Source organism: Acomys minous (genome assembly GCF_964271855.1).
Source record: "Acomys minous genome assembly, chromosome: 5".
Lineage (NCBI taxonomy): Eukaryota > Metazoa > Chordata > Mammalia > Rodentia > Muridae > Acomys > Acomys minous.
This window is the reverse complement of record NC_140494.1, coordinates 19,017,578-19,045,473: the sequence shown is the minus strand read 5'-3', so window position 1 is coordinate 19,045,473 and position 27,896 is coordinate 19,017,578. Positions and strand designations below refer to the sequence as shown.

Sequence of the window (27,896 nt, the reverse complement as noted above, 5' to 3'; positions counted from 1 at the left end):
AGGACAGGGGTTGTGGGGCATTCAAAGTATTGTCCGTAGGCTGCACAAACCAGTGCATGCTGCATATATCCAAAGTTGGGAAACTAAGCGTTCATAACCAATCGTTTGAAATATGATAAATAGTCAAGATTTCACAAACCACCAAATCTAAAAGATAGGGCATTCAAATACTTGCCACAAAGCACTGAAAAAAGGGTTTCATTATTTTCAACATGGACTTAATACAAAATAAGAAATTGATAGCCAATACATTCTTTTCCCAAATCCTCTTTTAGAAGGATGTAAGCACAGTAAGGTCCTTTGGAGATGGCTTGTCACTCTTCTCATGTTGCTACCTGATGTCAGCTTAAAGAAGTGACATAGGGTCTCCAACTGTGAGACTTCCCTCCATTCCTTCTTTCTACATTGGGAGTCTTGGCAGTGGCTTGTGGTACTGTGGGCACTTGCTTACTTTCTGGTTTCAGAACAAGCGTTTTATTCCAACACAAGCTTCCACGGTGATAGCTGTCTCACTACAGGCTCAGAGTAAGGAGCCAAGCAATCAGGGACTGGAAGCTTCCAAACTGTGGACAAAAATAAGCTTCTCCTCCCCTTACAAGTTAATTAACTCAGGTGTTTGCCGTAGTGACACGCAGCTGATTGAAACTCATTTTCTACTGTAGCCTTATCTCCTACATTAAAAATATCCAGACAAAGGGGAATAAGTAGGGATGATTAATAGGATTCCTTTAAATATAGCTTCCCAGCTACTACTAGATCAGACTGACTCACCTGCCTGTACAGGAATCAGGTTGATATTTACTCTTTAGGGTGGTTGCCATGACTACACGGAGCAAGAAATGAGAGGTTTGACTCGTAAAATCTGGTGCTATTTGCAAAGTTTTGGCATGGGCAGAATATTTTGGGGGAGGAAAATTGACTTGAAAGCTTTCACAAATTACCTCCCTGAGGCTGACTGCCACCCACAAGAGGCACATCTCCTGAAGGTCCTAGCGAACACCCGGTTTTCTCTGGGGACAGATTTAGCTTCAGACTTAACCGTCTACTTGCTATGACTTGTCCCCATTCAGCACAGCTTTGCTTAACATTTCCCCTGAGAAGAAGCCACCATAGTGACTTTCCTGAAGTTGTAGCCTTCTTTTCTTGTCATTTGTCTGCACACCTGTGAAAATGTCGTGTTTGGTACAAACACTAAAACTTAAGAGACTTCCTGCACACATGGGAACTGGCATGTAAGGAAACTGAGGATCTGGAGGACACATCTAGAGAAGATACCCGACTGTGGAAAGCACAGCTTGGATCCATTGGAGCTGGGAAAGAAATTGTCTACTGCTGTAAGCAATTATGTAACACTTATACTAAATAAATAACCAAGGTGACCAATGTAAGACATTTTTGTACAATAAGATTTTACACGTGCTGGAGGGAAACAGAGGGCTATTTCCCTTCTTCCCGTGTTCAAAATTCTATGACTCATGAGAATAATTAATGACATTTTGTTGTTGAGATGGTTTCTAGGTAGAGAGGCAGGCAGGCTTTGAACTCATGATCCTCCAGAAACTGTAACAACAGTATTGCAGACATACTCAGTCTATAAAGTATTTTCTCTAGGGACTCAAAACAACATCAAAATAACTCCTGCCTCCCTATAATCTCTGGGAGCAAATATTTCTCAATTATGTCTGGCAGATAGTAGTCATTCTGACCAAGTTAGCTGAAAGCAGGAGCTATTACATAATTCTAAGCAGCCATTCACAAACATTGCGTGTCAACCATGAAACAGACAGATTTAATTCAGCTTTTTAAAAATAAATAGTAATTTTGGATAAATGTGTTAGGATCTACCCACGGGGAAAGCAGACATCAGTTCCAGTACAAATTAACAAAATAAATTATGATATTAACTATTTTCACCACTATGAGTCAAAATCTGTCCTCAAAAAAAAAAGTTTGCTTCCTCAGTTTTGACAAAATATTCTGGAACAGAGATAGTGAAATAAATAATAACATAATACACTTATAAATTGACAATATTCTAGAAATTTTCATTTATCATTTTCCAATCTCAATGAAATGTAGACATAAGTGAAACATAAAGAGTGAAAATAAAAATAAGGAAGAACAAGCATGAGCTGAAGACAATGAATGAGTCTATGAAGAAAAACCTAGCTATATCTTTTGATTCACAAAGTTGTTTGAATTATTCAATGGATTTAGCCAACTTCAAATTCACTTTGGCCAGGCAAGATGAAGGCTTCTTGCTGGGTTAGGATCTGTAGACAATCTCTAAGCCTTAGGTTTAAGTTAATTTGGGTTAAAGTCAGCTGTCTCCTTCTATGTTGGGATACCAGCGTCTAACTCAGGTCATTGTGTTTGTGCCACAACAGCTTTTACTTGCGGAGACATCTTGCCTGCCCTAAGATTTCTTTTAAATTGCACTGTGTAAAGTTTACTGATCAGTGCCTTTCTGGTCAGCTAGGGGAAAATATCTGCTGCATAAAGGTTCTGAGAGGGTTTCCAGAACTATGTTGGTGGCAGTCACCATGTTGTTACTAGTAAAAGTGCTCTCTGACATGTTTCCCTGTCACAATCAGTTCTTTAATGACAGCAGTGACATGAAGAGCTCATATTCAATTAGTAATGCTCAATGCTTCCCAACTATAAAATGCTGCTATATACCAATTATATGCATGCCTTACCAAAATGTTTCCAATCACATGATGCTATATATACATAACATAGTACAGTTCAAGTTCCCTGCTCTCTTCTTGTAAAATTCATTGCCAATAATGATGCCATAAAATTTAGAAGGTCTCTTACAGAGTAGAATCATGCAAGAATTAGGGATAATATTCATATGGTATTGCTCAGGGCACAACACATAATGATGAACAGTTAAGAAACTGTGTTTCTACTGCATTTTTATTAGAAAGCTACTATTTGAGGTAGTCTGTCTTGGAGCTGTGAACCGGCTTAGGAATCTTATAAATTTAACTAAATAAGAGCATGATAGAGTACTCCAGCCCCAACCAAGTTTTTGCCATACGCAACATCGGTCCTAAAAGACGTATAAACTTCATACATTGACTATGCAAACTGAATCTGATATCTTCTAAATCTTCCAGCTCTGAAAGCTTAATGCTCTTATTGGTGGCATACACATTGACCTATGGAGTAAACTCTTGCATTTTTAGTTAATGATAATTTCTTCTCTTTCTACAATCAAATAAATCATTTCTTTTTTATATTAATACATATTGTGTGTTATTTTTTTAGCATGTGACAATAGCATACATATACTAGCCATCAGCCTGAAACTTATTGCCATTCCTAACTTTTCTAAGACAGATCCAAAGGTGATCAGTGCACGAGTAAAAGAAAGGACAGTCAAAGGCCACATCATTTAGGTTCATAGCAAATGTAAACAGCAATGTAGCTCAAGTTTTGTTTAGAATACGTGTGTGGTGTGTGTATGTGTGTGAGTGTGTGTGTGTGTGTAGGGGTATATTTATCCATATATCAAAAATGATTTAAAGAATCATACTACCTTGACTATTCAATCTCTATGAATTTTTGAATTTCTTAAATGCCCAACTGGCTTTAAATAAAAATAAAGTAGGTGAATATGAGGTTCAATTTTTATAATCTCTGAAAGAAGTCAATACATTGTAAATCTTAATCCATGACAAAAAGAGTAAGATGACCCTGTGTAAGTATATATGTATGTGTACGTGTACGTGTACACACAGAAAGTGCACAATGTATATGTATTATTTCACAGGGGTGCCTGGTCACCAGCAGGAATATCTGTTTAGCAACGAACTGCAGCTACCACCATTCCATTTGTCCTATGCTATATGCCCTATGCTATATGTCCTATGCTAAATGTCCTATGCTAAATGCCCTATGCTAAATGCCCTATGCTATATGTCCTATGCTAAATGTCCTATGCTAAATGCCCTATGTTATATGCCCTATGTTATATGTCCTATGCTATATGCCCTATGCTATATGCCCTATGCTAAATGTCCTATGCTAAATGCCCTATGCTATATGTCCTATGCTATATGTCCTATGCTATATGCCCTATGCTATATGCCCTATCCTGTATTTCTTATTTCAGATGTCATAACAATCTAGTGAGATGCACATTATCATTGCAATTTTAAATAATCAGGAAAGTTAGAGGGAGCAGTTCTCCCAGATCACTGAGGTGGTACCCATGGCACTAGAGAGCAATCACAGCCCCATCATTTAGGATTTCTATGAGCTGACCCAGGCCCTTCACCTTTGTTTGAATGTCAGGTGCCACAGTTTAAGTCTTGCTTACAAGAAGTTACACCGGAAATCTGCACTATCAATAGTTTACCCTGGGCCCATGGAACACATATGCTATAGTTATGTACTTGGTGTTTTGTGAGACTCTTAACAGAGGGGCAGCAACTGTTTCTGATGTTTTGTCTGCTTTGGGGACCCTAGTACTCCTACTTTGTTGCCTCATCTGCCCTTAATATGAGGGGTAGTGCTTAATCTTATTGCAACTTGATATGCTTGTTTGGTTGATATCCCTGGTAGGCCTGCCTTTTTCAGAAGGAAAACAGAGGCAGGAGGAGTAAATGGAGGATGGAGGAGATGGGGTGTGGAGGGAGGAATGAGAAACTATGGTCTGGATGTAATACATGAGAGAATAAGTTAGTTATAAAAACAAAAGACATCAGAATCCACTGGTCGTCTCCACAATCTAATTTACATTGGTTATCACTTTTGTTTGAACACAGCAATTACATCATGTGGTTATTTTTCTTTAGTTCCCAGTTATGAAAACGGCCATGAAAATAAATTCAATTAGACATACATTAAATAGAACTGTTTGTGAAAGGTCTGATTGTATACATCTTTATATGCAATTTCCAAAAAGAAAGGACAACTTGCAAAAGATGTCACTAATGTTAAATGTACCATATCCAAGATATGAATTAAATACCTAAGAGTTAAGTGAATTCCACCATGACTGAGGCTTTGGATGATCTTTAGAGACCTCTGGGTGTAGTTCTCTCTCTCTCTCTCTCACTCACTCCTTCTCCCTCTCTCTCTCTTTTTCTTCTTCTTCTTCTCTCTTCTCTCTCTCTTTTCTCTCTCTTCCTCCTCTCTCTGTTCTCTCTCTCCTTCTTCTTCCCTCGGTTCTCTCTCTCTCTCTCTCTCTCTCTGTCTCTGTCTCTGTCTCTGTCTCTGTCTCTGTCTCTGTCTCTCTCTCTCTCTCTCTCTCTCTCTCTCTCTCTCTTTCTGTCTCTCTGTCTCTCCCTCTCCCTCCCCCTCTCTCTGGTCCATCCTAGCTACAGAGCAATTGTAAAGGAAACAACTAAATTTGCATACTCATGTGGCTTGATCATGAGTCCATTTGATGAAGAGTCCATAGCACTATCTGGGAGAGTTGACAACGTTTAGAAGGTGGAGCCTTATGGAGGGAAGTCAGCTGACCAATGCCATTCTTTTAATGAAGGTATTAGAAAGCCCTCCCACCCCTTCCTGCTTTTCTTTCTTATTCAGCCCCCATGAGAATGCCTAAGTGAATTTTGAACTTAAGTGTACATATACTCATTTAAACTAATATATTAGGATATATTATTACAGAATATATCACATAGAGAGTATGTAATATATATTAGAATAACGTCAATGCTAGAGCAAATGTTTTTACGCTAGAGAGATTTTTTTTTCACCAGCTTAAATATTGAGAGTCTACAATGAATAAGAAATGAGCTCAACAGAAAGAAGAGGCCCGTGCTTCTGATTTATCGGGAAGCATGTGACAAAACAAGTTACACAGACAAACAATGATAAATGATCCAGCAAGTTCAGCTACAAGCTGAAGGATCACTATAGACCAAAGCATATTTATATTCTGTATTAGTGCTTTTCCATGTCTTATGAAACAAGACTCATTAATGTTGTATTGTGTTGGTTTGGTCTTTGCAAAGGTTTACACAACTAAAATAATTTAGGTAAGCAGGTGTAACCACCTTATGATATATCCATAAATATTACCAAATCATCATAGTCTGGTCTGAAATTTGTGATTTTTATCTTTTACTTTATCAACTCATTCTTTTTTGCCCATCCCAACATACACACATACACACATACACACACACACACACACACACACACACACACACACACACACACACACACGGCCAGGTGGACTGAGTGTGTGTACACTCATTCACTGAGGACACAGAGCAATAACCCAATTATTAAACAAAACTACCTTATGCTCCATCCTGACAAACAGCTTCCAATGAGAAAAGTTCATGGTTTTAACTTTTACTTTAGCTTTTAATCTGAAACTTGCATAATCTTGGGTCTTGTTTTTAAACTTCAAACTACTGTGGAATGTCTTACTGGGCATCACATTACAGAGGGTGACAATCTGTCCTTTCAGCCCTCAGACAATTTCATAAAATGATTGCTGAAAAAAAACTGTAACTCACCTAGAAGCGAACACTACCTCCTTTGTAAATGTTACAGTTTCTGTGTGAGAAAGACTTCTAACATTTCATAAAAGAGTATTTTCTCCATTCTTAGATTCCCTAGTATTAGAAGGCTAAATTTTTTTCCACATTTTCTCCTTTCCTACTAAGTACCAGCCAATGTTTTATTCACTATAAAAATCTATCTTCACAACAGTCATAAAATAACTACAATGTGGAAAAATAGTTAAGAGCAAAAAAAAAAAAACCAATGAAGAAACCTCCTACACACATACACACACACACACACACACACACACACACACACACACACACACACAGAGAGAGAGAGAGAGAGAGAGAGAGAGAGAGAGAGAGAGAGAGAGAGAGACATATATGCACGTTTGAATTCTTAAATTTGCTATTGCATTTGCTTTTCAGTGCTATATTGTATGCTGTTGGGAGAGGGGGAGGCTGAGAATAAACAAACCTTCTATATCCTTTCTCAAATCTATCTATAACTTCTTCATGCCCCAACAACTTTGTTATTTACTCATTTTTCCCAAGCCACAATTGGGAGACACTTCTTCCAACAAACTCTACAACACTTGAGTGATTTCCTGTATTAAATGACTTCAGGTTACATCAAACATAATGTTGTCTAAGTTTTAAGTAAATTTTTATATCCTGTCATGCTAGTTGTCTCATACACAAAGATCTTCCTGAAGTCAAGTTGCATTTGGGAAGTGATGTGATTATGTTCAATGCATCAGTAAGAAGCCTGCTTCCTGTGCTTGGAGCAAAGCTGTGTGGCCAGCCTGCCCTTCCACCACAGGCTGCTTCCCCAGAACCTGCGGACAGACTCAACCCCCACACCCATTCCTCTATGTCCCTGTCCACTCACTTCTCCGTAATTATTTTCCCAGACATGTTTCCAAAAAGCTTAGTAAACTCTTCCTGTCATGTTCACGTACTCTCTTCCATGGCCTTGCACTGGTTGCCCCTTCCCTCCTCTTTCTATCGAGCCAAGCTATCTTTGCCAAAACAAATGAGGACTTTTTTTTTTCTTCCCAGGAACTCTCCATTTCCTTCTACACATCTGCATCCTTTTCCAGGACACATTTGCCTTCTTTCTGGACTCCTCCCTCAGTTTACCTCTCCAAGAGCACTTCACTTGGACTTTAATTTCTCTGCTACCTGTTGTCTATTCCTGTTTGCTGCTGGTCTCTGCTACCCATACGGCATCAACCTTCATGACTATGATTTTTGATCTCATTGAGACTTCCTGCTGGGCTGTCCCCAGGAGATTTGGTGCCTTCCAGGGAGTGTCTGTACCATGAGTGTCTCAGTTCTTAGCAACTCTGAGGTAGAGCCATTGCCTAGTCCCTAAGCCACCTGGGAGCTAGGTGAATGCCCTCACCTGAGCATTTGTTACCACGCTCTACCATGTTCTACAACCCAGTAACCTGTAACATATTCTCTCTCCATGCCCTCTCCCCTCTAGAAGGCTAGAGACCTTCACAAAAGGACCATCTGAATTGGTCACTCAGCCATGAAAATAAACTGTCACATTAGGACACCTTCAACACCAAGCAAGTACAATATCCTTCCTACTTTACTCTGACCACCCCCCCTAAGTCAAAGGCATCTTACTACATGGCAGACAATGTAGCCTTCTTTGTCCTGAAGGTCCTTCCACTGTTTTCCACCACAGTGTCACTCAAATTCTTCAAAGCCAGATCAAAACACACCTCTTCCTTGAGGAACCCTCCCCAGATGCTCTCCACTAATTCCCATGTGCCCATTTTTCTGATGCCTTAATATGACCATACATACACATGCACACACAAATATATACACACCCTTATAGGGAAATGGTACACATCCATAATCTCACAATTTGGTGGATAGTGACTTCCTACAGTTTTGCATTAAAAAAAAAACAAAAAAACAAAAAAAAACCAAACAAACAAAAAACAACAACAACAACAACAAATAAAAAAAACCAGGAACTCTGCCCAGGGTTCCTTTTCTCTGTCAGTTGAATCTTGATACTATCCTCCTCTTTAATGGTTTCTCTAAAGCCTTCAAACAGGAAGAGCATAAGTGACCACTGTGCCTCTGGCTGACACGTTTTCTCTGCCCTCTTTCTACCTTTTTATGTTCATGAGTGTTTACCTATATATATATATATATATATATATATATATATATATATATATATATATATATATATATCTGTGCAGTACAGGTGTGTGTGCTTTGTGCCCAGGAAGGTGAAAGGAGGGCATCAGATCCCCTGGGACTGGAGTTACAGACAACTGTGAGTCACTGTGTGAATGCTGGAACTGAACTTGGGTCTTCCAACCAAGCCATTTTTCCAGCTCTAACACTTATATTTTTCAATGATACATTACCAAAATCTAAACAAATGGCTTCCTAAGGTTAAGGACTGTGGACAAACTGATGTAGGAGACATCTTCATGAAAGTGGAGAGGAGTTGCTCCACGGCTCTGAATTCCATGAATTCACCTGAAACACAAAGCACTCTGCACAGGTCTGAAAAGTAGGAAAATAAGAAAATGGACTCTTAGACTTGGATGCATTTTTTATTTTGACATGTCTTGACTTCCATTCCTGAATGGAATCTTAGGATCTCCACCATTGCTTCCTTTCAGGTAGTCACTAAGATGTAGGTAGCATGTAGGGTCTCTGTATATTCAGAGCGATGTTACCCAAAAAGCTTCACTTGTCATGCAAAGGAATTTCACAATCTCTAAGGCAGCGTATTATCCCTGAGGCAAGTTTATAAATAAGGTCAAAACATCATTTTATTGCTTCATAGTAGATGACACAGCAGAATTTTGTTGTGTCCTCGACCTATGCCAAGAGAAGGAGACAGTTTACAGGCTCCTTGCCTCAACATGAATGTGTTTTAAAAAATCAAGAAGTTACTTGATTGTTCTATTCGTGGATAAGTTACAGGAAAAATGTTGTTTAAAGTCAAGTTTTGCCCTAGGCTCACTGGGTAAGGGGTGGGGGCGAGGTGAGAATAACAGAAATGCTTTACATTCCAGGACTCACTCTCTCTCTCTCTCTCTCACACACACACACACACACACACACACACACACACACACACATACACAGCCTGCTGGAATGCATCAGCTTGCAAGGAATTCAGTGTGCACCTGGCCATGAGCACCTGTGATTGGCCTACCATTTTCTTCAGCCTCCACCAGTGTCACTTTACATGAATAATGCTAAAGCCAATGTGACATGCCTTTACCTCTGACAGTATGAAATATGGATAGACTGAGGATTAATATTTAATTGCTAACAATGAAACTTTCGTCACTGTTGATCATTCTGAATAAAGTTCCATAATTTGACCTGACCTACATTTTTGCTTTGTGATAGTCTTTCTGGACATGCCTTTTCCAACGTAAACATTTTTTTTTCGTAATGTTTTTCAGTGAGAACAGACCTGTGATGGCTTGAATGAGACTGCCTCCATAAATTCATAGGATTGAATATTTGGGCCCCTTTGGTTGAAACTGTTTGGGAAAGATTAGGAGGTGTGGCCTTGTTGGAGAAGGTGTGTCAGTGGGGGGTGAGCTTTGAGGTTTCCCAAACCTCCAGCTAACCCCCGGTGTACCTTCTCTATGTCTCCCATTTAGAGATCAGGATGTTAACCCTCAGATGTGCCTGCTACCATGCTCTGTTCCAGCATCATGGACTCTAACCCTCTGAAACTATAAGCTAAACTAAACACTTACTTTTGCCTTGGTCATTGTGTTTTATCACAGTCACCTAAACGTACCTAAGATGCTAAACCAACATTCAGATAAGAAACATAGATTGGTAGTTTTATTTGTAGTTTATAAATAAAGAGATTGAGGTTCTGAGGGTTCATATTTTTTCCCAAAGTAATAAAGCCAGAAAATGCCAAAACAAAGATGTTGAGAAAATCTACCCACTGCCAAAGCATCCTTTCACAAAACAAAACAATTGAATGCTGTTTTCACTAAGAGTTTTTCTTACCCTGCAAGCTTTATGACACACTTCCCAGATGTTGTTGCTCTGGCAAGTCACGGCTGACTAAGTGGATTGGTCCTCTAGACTTTTGTTTCTAGGCTATTGGAACAATATTCATTTTATAGATATCATTATGGTTTTGATTTGAGATGTTCCTCAGAAGTCCGTGACCTGAAAGCTAGTCTTTAATGTTATGATGTTCAGAAGTGTAGCATTGCCAGGTGTCTCAATCGTGACTACTCTGATTTTTTTCAATGAGCTTACCCATGGATGGGTTCATAATTTAATGCTATCTTTATCGGAAAGTGGTAAAAAAAAAAAAAACTTAGGAAGTAGGACTTAGAAGTAGGTCACTGGGGACCTTTGAAGGTTATATTTTGCCCCAGATATTTCTGTCTTACTCCTATACTTCCATGCCATTCCTGAGGTGAGAAGCTTTTACTCACCTGCATGCTCCCCACCATGGTGTTCTCTCCCACGACAAGTCCCAGGGATCAATGCAGTTGTACCCATAAAATAATTCCTTTTTTAGTTATTTTTCTTAAGCATTTTGTCACAGAAATGGAAAGCTAACAGGAACATGCTCATCTTCTGCGTAGATCACATCTATTGCGTATTTCAAATAATATATATTTTCATGTATTGAAAATATAAAATTAAGTTGAATTAATAATAGCAGTTTAAACTAAAGTGTACAGATGGGGAAAAGTAGAACTAATATGAAAATGATAAAAATTTGAACTTTATGAAGGAATTTCATATCATACCATGAAAATGTCATATTTTGTGTATATATGTCTTATAAATTCTAACATATGGAAGTCCTTATACTATTTCTAAAGCATACGACATAATAAGCTAAGTTTCTGTGTTAATAAGACTTCTTTCATTTTAAGAAGTATGTAAGACATTCAACTTATAAGGGCGAAAGGCTTACTATTGGCTCATGGTATATCTACCATCAGGTGGACCTACTTCTTTTAAGCCTCTGGTGGGGTGCATAATAAGGCAACAACACTTACCTTGTTGGCCTATGATAAGAGGAAAAGGGAAAACTTATTACATTATCAAAAGACCTCCCATTGAATTCCACTCTAACTGCCCCACCACATCCTCATAGCACCACCTTGGAAACCAATTCTTTAACACATGCTCCTTTGAATTGCAAACTGTAGAAGGTTGCAGTCAACCTACAAGAGCCTGATTAAATTCTAATAAATATGTCAACTTATTCCTTCATCTATTAAAAAAACTATTGGTTAATTTTTGAATAAATGGAGTAATGAGTCAATTAATTTATAAAAGCAAAATTAAATAATTAAGTTGATGGGTTTTGTATTGAGAACTTATTGTTACTATGTATTATATCTAAATTGCAATTATGTAATTTTTATTTTATTAAAATTTCAGTGATCTTAGAAATCTAAACAATGGCATAAAATAAATGAGCACCAGGTACGGAGCAATTACTGCCTGTTTTTTCCCTTCTTATATACACATACAGAGTGAGAGACTGCTGAAGTAAGGCTATATCTTTCATTAAAGCATTGACTGTTTCCTTTTCAATAGCCTTTAGTGCTTACAAAACTTATACATATAGCAAAAATAAAATGTTAATATAAATCACAGAACAAAATAGAGGAAGATATCAAATTAAGTACAAGGAAAGATTAAAGTATTAAGAATTGGATCAGATAATTTAATATATAAAGTGAGAAGACAAATTTCCGGTAAATGTCCCATGATGTTTGAGATTGAGATTATGCTTATAGTCACTGAGATTATGCTCCAACCAGGGAACTAACAGTTACTTTAACATATTGCCTTTTATATATTCAGTGCTGCACAACCTGTCAAGAATGCAAATTAAATTCTAAAAAGTAAAGGAAATGTGGTTCCTGTGCACACAAACTTGTAAATCAATGGAAGGAGATGTCTACAACAATCAATTATATTAAGAGCAACAGAACTGAAAACTTTCATATATGTAACAGATTCATCCTATATGAAGGCAATAACACCTTTAGTAAACAGTGACTTTGGGGACATAGGATTCTAAAGAGCTTGGGACAAAGTCAGTTGGAGGACATACGCAGACAATGGGAGGGTCCTACACCCAAAAGAACAGAGAAGAGATATCAAGCAGATCAAACCGTCAGGTGTTTGCAGCACATAATTAGTGTGGAGGATGGTAAGAACTTTGAAAAATATTCTATAATAAACAAAGGCTTCTCTCACCTAGAGTCCCAATAGGATGTCCTCCCCTCTGTCCCACTTTCCTGGTATGTGAAGACTTTCATGGGACATGCCCCTTGGGCTAATATGCAGATATAAGTGAGTATATACCATTTGACTCTTTCTGCTTCTGGGTTAACTCACTCATTAGGATCATTTCTAGTTCAATCCATTTGTCCACAAATTTCGGGAATTCCTTGTTTTTAATAGCTGAGTAGTATTCCACAGTGTAAATGTACCACAGTTTCTTTATCCATTCTTCTACTAAGGGACACTTAGGCTGTTTCTATGATCTGGCTATTATGAATAAGGCTGCTATGAACATGGTTGACCAAATGTTCTTGTTGTGTGCTGGGGCATCTTCTGGGTATATTCCAAGGACTCTAGGTGAGAGAATTATGGGAGAATGGGGGAAATAGAAGAATCCAGAGGGTCCTAGAAACCTACAAGAAGAACATTATGATGGGCAGATCTGGGCCCAGGGGTCCTGCTCAAACTATGGCACCAGCCAAGGACAACACGTGCAGTAAACTTCAAACCCCTACACAGATCTAGCCAATGGGCAGGACATTCTCCACAATTGAGTAGAGAGTGGCATCTGACTTTCACACGAACTCTGGTGCCCCATTTTTGACCATGTCCCCTGGCTGGGGAGGCCTGGTAGCACTCAGAAGAAGGCTAGCAGGCTACTAAGAAAAGACTTGATACCCTATGAGTATATACAGGGGTAGGAGGCCCCCCCTCAGTCACAGTCATAGGGGAGGGGAGTGAGGGAAAAATGGGAGGGAGGGAGGGAGGAATGGGAGAATACAAGGGATGGAATAACAATTGAGATGCAATGTGAATAAATTGATAAAATATATTTTTAAAAAAACAAACGCAATGGTGAGTGAGTACTCTTTGAGAATAGCAAAAACATGAGGCTCAGCATAAGATGGATGCTCACCTCAACTGATCTCAGTGGTCTAGGGGACCCAACTGAAGACTTTGAAGGAGTCAATTTCACTCATTGGGTGCAGTTCTAGAGACCTTCTTACCAGTTGCTGAAAGCAAATGCATTTGAAAGGCAGCCAATAGCATGCATCTAAAAATGTTTTAAAGGTCTAGTCATAAGGAATATTTCCTAGCATTTATCTTTCTTTCTCAGACACCTAGAAAGCTGTTTATATGAATTCCATATGGCTCAGTTGTAAATCATTACAGAAATTAAAATCTCATCATTTTGTGACCTTTGAAGTGTTATTCAAATTTGTAAAACTCAGAAATTGAAAACTACGTTAAAAAATGGTTAAACTAGGCATCTTGTTCTTCTTCCTGACTTCTGTGGTCACATCATTCCTAAATTTACCATACAACAGGGACATATGCTCAACCATGTTCATAGCAGCCTTATTCATAATAGCCAGAATATGGAAACAGGCTAAGTGTCACTCAGTAGAAGAATGGATAAAGAAACTGTGGTGAATTTACATTATGGAATACTACTCAGCTATTAATAACAAGGAATTCCCAAAATTTGAGGACAAATGGATTGAATTAGAAATAATCATAATGAGTGAGCTAACCCAGAAGCAGAGAGACTCAAATGGTATATACTCACTTATAAGTGGACACTAGCCCAAGGGACAGGTCTCATGAAAGTCTTCACTTACCAGGAAAGTGGAATAGAGATGAGGACATCCTTTTGGGACTCTAGGTGAGAGAAATATAGGGAATAGGGAAATAGAAGGATCTAGAGGGTCCTAGAAACCTACAAGAAGAACACTATGATGGATAGATCTGGGCCCAGGGGTTCTGCTCGAACTATGGCACCAATCAAGGACAATACATACAGTCAGCATCAAACCTCTACCCAGATCTAGCCAAGGGATAGGACATTCTCCACAGTTAAGTGGAGAGTGGGGACTGACTTTCGCATGAACTCTGGTGCCCCATATTAGGCCATATCCCCTTGATGGGGAGGCCCAATGGCACTCAGAGGAAGGATAGCAGACTATCAAGAAGAGACTTGATACTCTAGCATCATATTCAGGGGGAGGAGGTCCCCCTCAGTCACAGTCATAGGGAAAAGGAATGAGGTGAAAGTGAGAGGGAGGGAGGAATGGGAGGGTGCATAGGATGGGATAGCAATTGAGATGTAATATGAATGATTTTATTTTTCAATAAAAAAAGAAAACAAAAAGGAACTCCTAGACCCACCCTTATAAATGATGTCTTTCCATTCAAGTACTAACCAGATCCAACCTTGACTAGCTTCCAAGATCAGATGACACCGGTTATGTTTGGGGTGGTATGACTGTAGACTAAAGGAACTCTTAATTCTTTACAAATAAATTTTCCCATTTCTTCTGACTAACCTCTGATTTGTATTTTATATTTTGGGTACTGACATTTAAATCCAAGTTATCATGTTAGAGAAACTGCAATTAAGAAAATTGCCTAAAATATGTAGAAAACTGATATAAACCAAAACCTGCCTGAGAGATACATCCGAACAAATACATTCCTATTAAAAAAAAAAAAAACCACTAGTTGGCTTCTATCATCAATCAACTTGTGAAAGAAGGCTTCCTGTCTCTGAAGTCAGTGATCCAAGGGAGGTCAGTCCCAGATGGTGGCTAAGGCCAGCAGTTTACAATCAAGCACAAGCATGAGAAATGCAGTTTGGATGATACCTGATATTATGATGTGCAAACTATTTTATGGTTGTTTCCATCTTAGTCTTGGTGCTGAGAAGTATGTGCGCATGCACACGTGCTTGTGTGCACGCACACACATGCTTTCATCACACAAGAAGTCAATTACCCAAAGAAGAAAAAAGAAAGAAAGAGAATGAAATGAAAGACATGCCATACCTGCATGCATTTCCAACATTTCTAACATTTCTAACATCTGCGACCTTTTTAGAAAAGCCTTTCCTGCTGTGGAATGAGACTCATGGTGTTGACCTTGATTACTAACTTGTTTGATTTAGAATCACCTAGGAAGTTCGTAAGGCACCTGTCTGAGTATATCTGAGGGTATTTTCTTTCTTTCTTTCTTTCTTTCTTTCTTTCTTTCTTTCTTTTTTTTTTTTGAGCATATTTTCAGAGAAGATTTATTAAGTGATCACAATTCCCCCAGAATGTGGGCTGAACCAACCCACAGCTGTAGAAGCCTTGTTGGAATAAAAGGGAAAAACGAAGAGCCAGTAGCTTGCCACAATTCCCCTTTCTCTGCTTCCTGCTTGAATTAAAAATGAACTACTCCACTTCACCCTCCCTAGCCTAATGGACCAAAGCCTCTGAAATCATTGGACCAGATAAATCTTTCCTTTGTGAACCTCTTTATGTCAAGTACCGTGGTCAACGGTGGCAAGAAAACCACTGTTACCACTGGCTTGAAGCAAGACAATTTTGGAGGCAACATACCCTGCTGAAGTAAACCAAATAAGGAAAGCGGCTGAATCTGAGAACAGAGACAAGCCATCGGAAGTCAAATTCCAGCAGATAGTTTAAAAACAATCAGCTCCTTGGTGGCTGGAAGCACTGGACAAATGTCTCTTCTAAAAGCAACTTGACAAAACTGAGATTGCACAAATCTGGCTCCCTGTGTAGAGCTGTTTTGCAATGTCCACACAGTGAGACTATCATCTGCAGAATGACTTTGAATCATGATTGTTTTTAAAAAATATCTGAAATGAACAACAGATGTTAAAAAGATAAGGAAGGCAAAACAACAAAGAAATAAAGCCAGCTGCCCAGCATGACCATTTACTCCTGATTAAAGCACACTCGGTTCACTGGGCAATAGTATGAAGGATGTGGAGTTTAAACCATGGCACTGAAGTGCAGGAGAAGTTTGAACCTTTAATTGGAAATGTTTTCCACCTAAATAGAATCATAAATGTATCGTCTTTAGAATATGAGCAACATGTCATGTCTACTTTCTTTCAATGTAAATCTCCTATGGAACTGAAAGTAACTAATAAGTGAAAAATAAGGAGGTATTATTTTCATCAGACCTATTCATCTGCATGTTGTTGAATGAATGTGTGCATGTGTTATATGTAGTCTGCCTGTGTATGTACCTGTGTGTATGTATGTATGTATGTAAATATGTATGTAGGCATACATACTTCTACGTAGCCATGTGTGTGGTTGTACATACTCATGGGTTAGCATGAAGATGACGGAGGTCAACATCACTTTCAACCTTAGTTTTTAAGACAGAGATTTTCACCCTCCCTGCAGTTTGCCTCACTATTGGCTAGGCAGTAAACCAGTTCCTCGGAACTGAGGATACAGACATTCACCATTGCTTTTATATGGATGTTATCCGAACTCTGGACCCACTCTATCCTCTGAGTCATGTCCCTAGTCCTCATAAGAAGCTTTTCCTATGATGAGAAGATATTTTTATTAATGTCTACTCAGTATACATAACACTGTGTTCATTGTAATATTTATGTGCAGTATGATCACTCCTACCCACACACACAGTCCTCTTCTATTATTTTTCTCCCTTTCCTTCTTTTATTAGGTCCCTTCTTCCTCTAGCTGGCTTCACTTTTATTTTCATGTCATATATCCACACTAGTTTTATGCATCTATATAAAATCTAGGATCCACAAAAAGAGAACCAGTGTGATAGCTGACTTTCTGGCCTCAGATTAATTAGTCTACAATGATAATCCACAATACGATGTAGGAAGCTGTTCTCTGGAGCTTGGCGTGAGTCCCAAGATAGGTTTCTTCAAGGGACACAGCAAAAATGTCATCATTCTCACTTCCCATTTGCCTGAAGCTCACTCTGCTTTGGGTAGTTTCTGAGGCAGAGGAGCATCGCTTTCTTGGTTGTACTAGAGCTAACATTTGAGCTAACTTGCAGTTCTCTATGTATTTCCAAAGAACCATTTGGGAACTACAATTAATTTTATGACCAAGAAAGAGCATCAGTCTTCCTTAGGACATTCTTACACCAGAAAATGGTCACTTCCAAGTGGATACTAGCAACAATTTCTTATGATCTGTCATGGCACTTGTTCTGTGTGTTAGTTCTTGTAGGAAAGAAACTGCATAGTTTACCAGTTATTTAAAGTTTTGGATAAATGACCCCAAATTTAAAATGATTCCAATCAAAATTCCAAGAGTTTTTATTTAACAAATCCTAAAACACTGATATCATATATTATAAATGGGTAAGAAAAAAACAACAAAATAAAACATAGAGCCTGTGAACATAGACAAACATCTGAAAGGCAGGAGCAGGAAGAATGGGCCTGCCTCATCAGACACAAAGAGTTAGTCTAAAGCTATAATAAAGGTTGTGTGATATCGGCACAGTGGTAATTAGGAGTTTCCTCCTTTTATCTTTGAAGTTTATTAGCTTAGTAGGGATTACCCCAGGAATTATCTTTATAGCAGGAACATTCACAGGCCCAGGAATCCGGGAGTTCTGGGTCTACATGAAAGACAAGTAACTCCTCCCTATGACAGGAAGAGATATAAGCAAGGACATACAGACCACCCTGCTCACAACAACATTAATTATCTAGCCTTGAACAATTACATAACTCTACAAGGAAAGAATTAGGACAAGAAAGATCACAATCAATTTCCAAAACTCAAGAAAAATTAGGTGGCATTTATTACTCAACTCAGCCTCACCCAAAATGGCTCATAAAATACCCATCAAAACTTGCCGTATGAATAAATGTACCAACAATATTTTGATATATTTCCTTATATATCATAGACAATGAGAAGCCTTCAGATGTTTTTATGTGAATGAAAGAAATCACAAAATCATAAAAAATTAAAATATAAGTTATAAATCAAAACAGACACAAATATACATTCTAAAGACATATTTTATAATGTTAAACCATAATCTGAAAACAAAAAAAAAAACTACTCAGTAAAAATACTTTCAAAGACAATGTAAAGCAGATGCATTTCAGTTCTATAATCTAACTTTTCACAGGTTATAAGGAGTTTACAGCAACTTACTATATTCATTAATCTTCTTTGTGTAATAAAAACTCTTCAGTGTTCCTCCCTACTCCTGCTCAAAAAAAAAAAAAAAAAAAAAAAAAAAAAGAGCCAAAGATCAAACTACAAAGATCAGTGGCAAGTATCTTAATTCAATTTTTGATTTCTTGGGATTGTTAAGTTAAAAAGCTAAATTACAAAATAAAAATCAAGAGTTGACCATGTCAAGACCTAAGTAGTAAATACACAGAATTTAACAGCAAAATTAAAAGGTTTAATTCCTAAAAACAATTGTGTGCACTTAGCATGCATTAGTTTGTATTAATAAGACCTAAACCAGCCATGATAAAGGGCATTGAAATTACTTTTAATCAAAAGTTCAGGATTAGTTTTTTCCTTAATCAGAAGCCCATACATACTGAGACTCTGATTCACTGGGCCACAAAGCCATTTCACACTCACTTGCTGTGAGTGTTTTGTTGTGCAGGGTACATTCACATGATCTGTGTGGAGACCTTCCTCAGTGTATTGAAGGAAAGAGCGCAAATGGAGAAGGAGCATTTAAAAGAAGGCCCCCGTCATCCTGGGCCTGTGTCCAGCTATGCTTGCAAGAAGGGTAAGGGGTCGAACAAACAAAAGCACATACTAAATAAATTACTACTTTTACTGGGTTAATGGTAGTAGGGGGTAGGGATGAGGCAAAGATGTCCAAAAGATTCCATATGAGCCTTACCCACAATGCACCTAAAAGACGATCATGCAGCAAAAGTCGTGATTGCAAATTTTGTATCCAAAGAAAGGCATATTCTCCGTACCTTGTGTCTCCTTTAGGAGAAGAAATACTTTATTGGTTGTTCAAATCATAGTTTTGAACAGAGAAAGTACTTCTTTGGATACTTCTACAAACAGACACACAGACAAGCAGAAACACACCAGTTCTGCCCAGAAATTGTCGCTGCTTGTTGAATGCACACATATCAACTAAAGAATGTTCTGTCCTGACCTAAATAAACCAAGCCCCATCCTCATGAAACCTCATGAGGTTACTTTACATGTTTCCTATACCAATGAAAGTGCAGAAAGGTCACCTTTAAATATACAGATTTTTATTCTATTTATGCACAAGTCAAATTCTTAATATTCTCTTTACGTGCTATAATCTTCAGTATTACTTGCAGGATAAAACCTTGGGCTCTGTAGATTTTAAGCAAAATTTTCAATTAATGAGTTAAAAAAAAGTAGGTGGGGGAGGAAAATGAGTACTAAGACTTTTTAAATTTTTTAAGAAATTCTATGTCTCTGCTGTTGTTGTCTTTTTCGTGACAAGAAAAGAGAGAGAAATAGTGACAACAGCCAACTTTAATTGGGAGGGCAAAGAAGTGCTATCAGGGCTAGGAATGCCTGGCTATTCATTGGAGGAAGAAGCAAACTCTTGATTTTGGTATGCTTAGAACACACTTTTCTAATTTCTAACAAGCCTTCAGATTCTGTTTAAATGCAAAAATCAGATAATCATTCCAAATCATACAACCCTGTCCATTAAAGGGGGAAAAGAGAAATAACCCGAAGAACAAGTAGGAAACAAGTTCACTGTCTATCTAAAAACATGAAGTGGTACACTCTACACACGCATCTTTTCTCTGTTAGGTGGCCTGGCAATGCGGGATGCTCTATGTGGTAGGACAGGCATCCTAAAGGAAGCACCCCTACTAGGCTGGCATTCTGTGGTGGTTTCCACAGTGGGTTAGAATCGTTGTATGGGTGTCAGAATAAAGGTACTCAGTGGAGAAGACCTTCCAGAATGCAATGCTCCAGAGATAACTAAACTAGGGGTGGGAGTGGGAAGCCCTGTTCAGAACAAAAGGGAAGTTTGGAATTCATCAGACTAAGACTAAACTGTAAAGCAGCTCACCAAGGCACAAACTGCGTGTGCTGTGGAAACTGATAAGATTCACTTCTTTCAGAATTCCCAAACAAATACAGGATGCTGTTTTACGTGAGAAAAGATGTCTTAGTCCGTTTTCTGTTTCTGTAACAGAACACCCGATACTTGCTAATTTACAAAAGCGAAAAAGTTCACTTCAATTATGGTTCTAGAGACAAGAAAAGGCAATGTCAGCATAGGCACGCTGCTTTTGGAGAGCCTATCTTGTGGTGTCACAGCATAGAGGAGGAACAGGAAACTAAGAGGAAGAGGAAAACACTCAGGGGCAGGGGTCACTTTAAAAGATCCTGTTCTTAACTAAGCCTGCCCCGTGGCAAAGTGCCCAACTCTTCTGAACAGCCTAAGAGTTCCTGAAGTCACTACCGTTTTTTACAGTGCTGTTTTGGGGGGAACAAATTGCAACATGCAGATTGACTCAAAACAACCGCAGAGACAAGACGAAGACATGGTAAGCTCATACAAAATGCGCAGATGAGGATGCCTGTTCAACTGTTAACAGTGGAACTGAGTTGGGCTGGGGATGCAGCTCCGTGGGAAGAGCACTTGCCTAGCATGTCTGAGCCTCTGTGTTTGATGCCCAACACCACAAATAACCAAGAAGTAACAAGTTATACGTCTAGACCAGTGGTTCTCCACCTACCTAATGCTGTGACCCCTTTATGCAGTTCCTCGTGTTGTGGTGACCCCAACTATAAAATTATTTGTGTTGCTACTTTGTAACTGTAATTTTTTTTTACTGTTATGCATCATAATGTAAAGATCTGTGATTTCCGATAGTCTTAGGTAACCCCTGTAAAAGGGCCATTTAACGTCCAAAACGGTTGAGAAGCCCTGATATAGAAGATATAAGCAAATAAGTTTCAAAAAGTACCATCAAGAGTTACGGTACCAGGTCGCATTTGCACACGCCTTTAAGGCCAGGACTGGGGAGCCAGAGGCAGGAGGATCTCTGGGTTTAAGGCCAGCCTGGTCTACAACGTGAGTTCTAGGATAGTCAGGTCTGCACAGAGAAATCCTGTCTGGAAAAAAAAAATCAACCAAATAAACAAGCCAAAGAGTGATTAAAATGCAGAATCACCCTACTACTTGTACACAGGCACAGATGCTGCAAAGAAGAAGCATCTGCCATGACCTCCCTAGGACAGCTTCAGGCCACATTCCACACAACTAAGTCTCCCAAGTCTCCTGTGCCCATTCATGAGATGTTAGCACAACTCATTTCAAAGGCAATTTTCCAAATAACCAAAACTATCTATCTCCACTGAAATACAGTTTTAATCTCCATTGAAATATAATAACACGCTTTATACATTTCTGCGTATGTATGTTTGTGTGTATGTATGCATGTGTATATAGAGATATGTCTACACAAACTGTATTTTATGATAGTAAACTAAGAATGTGATTGAATATGCAATAAGAAACCAGCAGTACAGGAGAAAAAAAAATGAGTGAACTTTAAAAAAAAAAGTTTTGACAGTTAATAAGAAAGGTTGGAGGCAGAGGCAGGTGGATTGCTTTGAGTTCGAGGCCAGCCTGGTCAGCCAGGCTAACCAAGGAAATTCTGTCTCAAAAAACCAACTAAACAGAAAACAACAAAATAAAGGTTAAGGAAGCTGGGAGCGGGGGGGGGGGGGGGGGGTGTGTGGAGGTAGGGGAGCTTAAGCCTTTAATCCCAGCACTCCAGAGGCAGAGGCAAGTAGATCTCTGAGTTGGAGGGCAGCCTAGTATACACGGTGAGTTCCAGGACAGCCAAGGCTACAAAAGGAAAGCCTTTCTGATTGGGCAAACAAAAGAGGAAAACAAAATAAAAATAGAAGCCGCAAGGGAAATAGCTATCTGCCAGATCATTGGGGACACTTTGGGAGACCTACCTAGATCACACACTCTGCTTTTCAATTATTAGTCTATGAAGCTAACTTTTAATATGAATATTGCCCTTGTTGCTTGAAAGTATTGTATTTTAAGAATGACTTTAAAGTCTCCAAGGGCCATATTCAGGTCAGTAATACATCCTGAACTGCATCTCTCTATTGTTCCATTCAGTTCTACAGGTATTTATTACATGCCTATACGGGACATGCTGCAGCAGAGTCAGAAACGATGACAATGGACCCTGACTGCAGGGGCCCGTGAGTGGGCTGGTCTAATAGATAGAGTTGCTGCAGTGCAAACAAGAGAGCACAAAAACCAGCGGGCAGAGAGTCAAAGTCCTTAAAGTGCTTTAAAGGAGGCATGGAGCCAGAGCATGCGTTAAGATGGAGACAGGATTAGTGAAAACAGAGCAGGAGGGATGAGAAGATACTCTGAACATGTGGTCCTCACTCAGGGAATACTTGGTAAGAATTCAAGGATACAGAAGGTGATGGGGTGGGGCAGTGGCTCAGGCCCTAAGGTCATGGTCTTCAGAACAAGTGGAAAACAAACTGAAGTCTTTTAAGTCTTAAGATCAGAGCTGTAGGCCAATTCATTCACCTTTAAATATAGTGCTTTTGCAATAGGAGAAAACATTGAGAAAGAAAAATTGTGCATGTCTAGGACATCTCTATATGGGCCTATTTCATTCTTTCATGGAAGAAACTCGTAAAATCTTTCATTTCCAATTTCATTCAAGCACATTCTCAATGATGAGAAATAGGCCTGGGTAAGATCTCTTTCTTAATATATGGACAACTTATATAGGATATGATTACAATGGTTGAAACTATGTTTATTATATAATAATAGTACTAAGCCTCTGTGCAAACATCCATAAATGAAAACTGTACTCTAGACCACATTTCTGTGGCAATCCAAACTTATGGAAAATACAAAAATCTTTCTTAATTTCATATGTTAAGTATTTAATGGAAAGTTACACGTCATTGCTGGAGAAGGATAATTAACTTGCTGATCTAGTACTATAACCCACACTTGATTTACAGATTAATTATTCCTATGTCATACTATATTTTTTTTATAGGTAATGGTGCTAGCAGAAACTTTAGCCACAGGACATCAACAAAAATATTGCCAACTAAGTTGGCCAACTCCACTGGAAATGAAGCATAAAAATATTCAGACAAAGAACAGCTAAAATACAAGTAAATAGCAGATTAAACATAAACTACATGTCTCCAGAACACAAAGATATTAGAAACAGGAAGAGGAGAAATTAGTGGTTTCTCTGCCCTCTGGTGGCAATAAAATGAATCACAGTGTCAAAGAAACAGTAAATGTCCCTGTTAGGAAATCAGATGTTTTCCCTTCTCCAACATGCCTGTAATAAAAAACCTGATTGCTGCATGCCATTTTCAACTTTTGAGTTATTTTCTAGATATTTACTTTTCAGATAAGTCATCTTACAATGCAAAGCAGGTTGGTTTTGGTTTTTGTTTGGTTTGGTTTTTCTCCTCTTTCTGTGGCACCTTTCCCTATGTTATATATCCAGTAGGCTAACACCACTTAATTCCAAGGGGATTTCATAAAACTTCGTGTAGAATGTTGTTCAGCTGTTTCAGCTTATAACAAGGTCTCTAAAGAATTGACAAAATAGTTAATTCCCCCTCCCAAATCCTTTGAGCAGAACATTTCTAAAGTTCTACCAGAAATAGTGAATTCATTTAAAATGTTGGCATATTTATCTTGTCAACGTGGGTATGTCATGCTCCCCAAAGCAAATGCTTTCACAAGCTCTTTGGTCTTACAGTGCAATAAATTTCACCCTCAAGTTGAGATCTTATAATAGCAAACCTAACACAGGTGTGAGTGAGTTCTATTCTCAGTAGTAAAAAAAAAAAGAAAGAAAGAAAATTCCTATGCTCCCCTTTTTTAAATTTTTGCTGTAAATGCATTATTTCCTTACCGTGCCAAAGAAGTTTTTAAACAAGCAACTCAGTATGTATTTTGTCTCTCTCTCTGTCTCTCTCCCTGTCTCTATCTGTTTCCTTATCTCTGTCTCTGTCTCTGTCTGTCTGCCCCCCCCCCCCACTTCACATATTTATTTACTCCAAAATATGCTTATGGGGATGACTATTGTATCTTTTAAACTGATGCTTTCTGAAGGAAGTAAAAGTATTATTATTTCAATCAATGCAATGCACCAAGAAAATAAACAGAAGTCTGGTGTCCCGGTATAAATTTTAAATAGCCAAGAACTTATGTCCATTAATGAGGACGATTTGTGAGTGATGAAGAAAGATTCAATGAGTGTTCATTTTAATGTCAGCTTTTATCTTGTAATCCTTACGGCCCCTCCCTTCTCTGGTTACACACACACACACACACACACACACACACACACACACACACACACACACAGGAGCGCACACAGACATGCCTTTCTAACCTTAAACAGGAGCACCAAGAAAGTATCTGTTTCTTCTGTTAAACTTTACACACCATTTGGACTATCCTACGTGTTTCAAGATGATAAAATTATATTCACGGTTTTTGTAACCACTTGTCTTCACCTGGACCTCCCAGGTGTCCCTCCTAGGCTTCTTTCTGTGACTCCTTGAAGGCTGACAGCCGAGCAGATACACATGCCTACTGAGGAACCACTTACCCACTCTCAAATTAAACACAGACATATACAGAGCAAGAAAGGACAAAAGTGACTGTCCTAACCAGGAAGTTTTCCTTTCTTTTTCTCTTCATGTGCTCTTTGCTCTCTCTCTCCCTCTGGGAGTCTACAAGAGCTCATCTGTTCCTGCCCTGGTGTTTCACTGCCCTGACAGCTGGTGAATTTGCTGAAGAGCAGAAATAGGGAGGCAGGCGAGCTCTAGGGTCGCCGTGAATAGAGTGGTCTGAGGAGACAACTGGTTTAGCCAGTGCCAGCTCCCCCCGGGAGGACACTGGGCACTACCACACACCTAGCCAGAGAGGCCACTAGGGCAGGGGGTGCGGCCAGTAGCAAGCCTTTGGAGGTTCTCCCTCCTCCTGGGACAGTGTCAAGGAACCTGAGGAACCTCGGGCAAGTTGAGGCCTGTCTGAGGCTGACAGGCAAAGGACAGTGGGGCTAGGGCTAGTCTTCTTCGGAGACACATCCGCCCTCATCTTCCCCAACTCTCCTCCATCTCTAAGCCCTGCGGGAAGCACCTACTGCGTCCCACTTCCCCACTGAGTTAGCTAGTAGGGAGAGCCTGAAAGAGGGAGGGATCTGCAGCCAGGAGAGACATTTTTTTTATTGGCAGTGGGAGACCTGACATCCCAGACTGTCATCACATGCCCCATACATTCCTTCCGAAACGCACAGGCTGTTTCTTAGAGCTTCAAGGAAAGGGAAGCCAGCAGGGAGAAGACCTGATATGACCAAGCTTCAGGGCAAGGCATCCACTGCAGCTGGCTTTTACACGGGGCCTCGTTGGGGTTACTTGGGGTAGACAGGACCACCCCCTGGCGCCCAGGTGAAGTAAGCACCCTGGCTTCAGAGGAAATCCTGGTTTCCAACACCTGCTTCTGGTCAACCCTCTTCCCCCAAGTGGGAAATTCCAGTTTCCCAGAAAAACAACTAGGATAAGTTTCCCAAGAGAAGATACATTTGGTGGGTGTGGGTTGAGAATTGCGGTACCCGGGTACCGGAAGGATATTCAGCCGCACACAAAAACAATCCAGAAAAGTGCGTCTTACCGTTGATTTGATTTCCAGGCTCCCCGAGGGCGAACTGGAACCGGCCGGTTAAAAAGTGACAAAGTAACACAACTCCTGCAGCGGCCAGGTTGGCCCTCTGGAATCTCGCCATGCCTCTGCCGCGACCTCCCTCCCTTGCCCAGGGAATATTCTTCTTCCCTCGCCGCCCAGTGCTCCGGGGCTCTTCGTGGGGATGGGGTGACACGGGTGAGTCTCCAGTGAGATCCCGAGGCCTCTGTCAGTTTCGCTAGGGTTTCACTCCCGGGTAGCGATGAGCGAAGGAGGGGCAGCACAGCCCTCTCCGGACTTCGGGGGTCTCTCCACTACTTGCCTCCCTCAGAGCCCTCAGACTAGACCGAACTACCAAGAGAGGAAGGAAAGGCCACTTGCAGTCCGGCCGGCAAACTCCCGGGTCCTCGTAGGCTGCGCCACCCCGGGCGCCCGGAGACGGTGATTTCCGAGCGCCCGCGACGCGCTCCACTGGGTTGAAAACAGATCTAATTCCACAGCCTGTGCTGTTCCAGATCCAAGAGGGCGCTGAGCACCGGAGGAACTTTCCCAGACTTAGGACTGGCTCTGGCGAGCTGTTGGGGTTCAGGAGAGAGGAGGTTCGTGGAGGCTGGAGAAACCCCTCCAACAAGTTTTTCTTCTTTGCTTAGCCCTAGGCTGGGCGCGCGTCCCCGGCGACAGCCGGAGGGGTGGGCAGCTCCGGAGACTGGAGCCAGGGAAGGTCCGGGCTGCGGTGATCTGAAGAGAGACTGGGGAAATGTGCTTTTTAAAGAAAAAGAAAAACGAGGGAAAGTGAGGATGCAGCCTTGTGAAAGAGCTCCTGCTGGCTAGGGAGGAGGTGACTCTGAACACCCGGGAGCCCCGGGAGTTTGGTGGCAGAGGCGCCGCCGCGCTCCCCCGCGCCCCTGCTCTACACTTTAGGGAGGGAAGGCGGTTTGCCATTTGCCAGATCTGCCGCGGAACCCTCCTCTCTCTTCCCTCCGCCCTCCGCCCTCCCTCTTTCTCCTCCAGGCTTCTCCCACCTTTTTCCACCCGAAACTAGCGGCCAGCGCCGACCTGTCCAAAGGCTGAGCTTTACTTGGTGGGCGCCAGAAAAGTCTCCCACAAATGAAGCCAGGGAAGACTGGCTGAGGACAGCCGAAGGACCACTGCCGCCCCACGCGCACCCCTGGGATAGCAAGGACGGGTGCGCGGGGCGGTGGCAGCTCCTGATCGCCCGGACGCCATCGGCCGGCCCAGCTCTTGCCCTCTGAACTGGGGCCAAAGCCACCTCTACCCACCAGGCTCCCGGGGCTTCTGGGTGTCAGCCTGCGGATTGGGGGGATGGGGCCCCAGTGGGCGCCCACTTTCTCCGGGGTTTGGCCTGGACGCTAAAGGGTTAATAACATTTCATCCCTCTTGGAGGGCTGGTCTGGCAACCGTTCGGGTTGGAAAAAAATACCAAACCTGAGTTGCAAGGCTTAGTGACATCCCCCCACACACACACAACACACACACCCATCCCTACAAAAACCCCTCCTACCTGAGACCCTCGCCAAGGGTGGTGGAAGGTGGCTCTAGGCTGCAGGGTCCTGCAACCGCCACTGTGGTTTGGTAAAGTGTCAGCGGGAGCAAAAG

The 27,896-nt window shown here is 40.5% G+C and overlaps 1 protein-coding gene across 2 annotated transcripts in view; it reads right to left on the bottom strand.

Annotated features, from left to right (window-relative positions):
* PLXDC2 (plexin domain containing 2) overlaps positions 1 to 27,219 on the bottom strand; it is a 400,556-nt gene extending 373,337 nt beyond the window's left edge. The window contains exon 1 of one of the 2 annotated variants that reach the window (XM_084783674.1): positions 26,271 to 27,219. In XM_084783674.1, the coding sequence (XP_084639800.1) occupies positions 26,271 to 26,382 (112 nt within the window). In that variant the 5' untranslated portion in view covers positions 26,383 to 27,219. The remainder of the gene's footprint in view (positions 1 to 26,270) is intronic. The other variant, XM_084783673.1, reaches the window with a different exon arrangement.
* Positions 27,220 to 27,896: the final 677 nt, after the last annotated feature.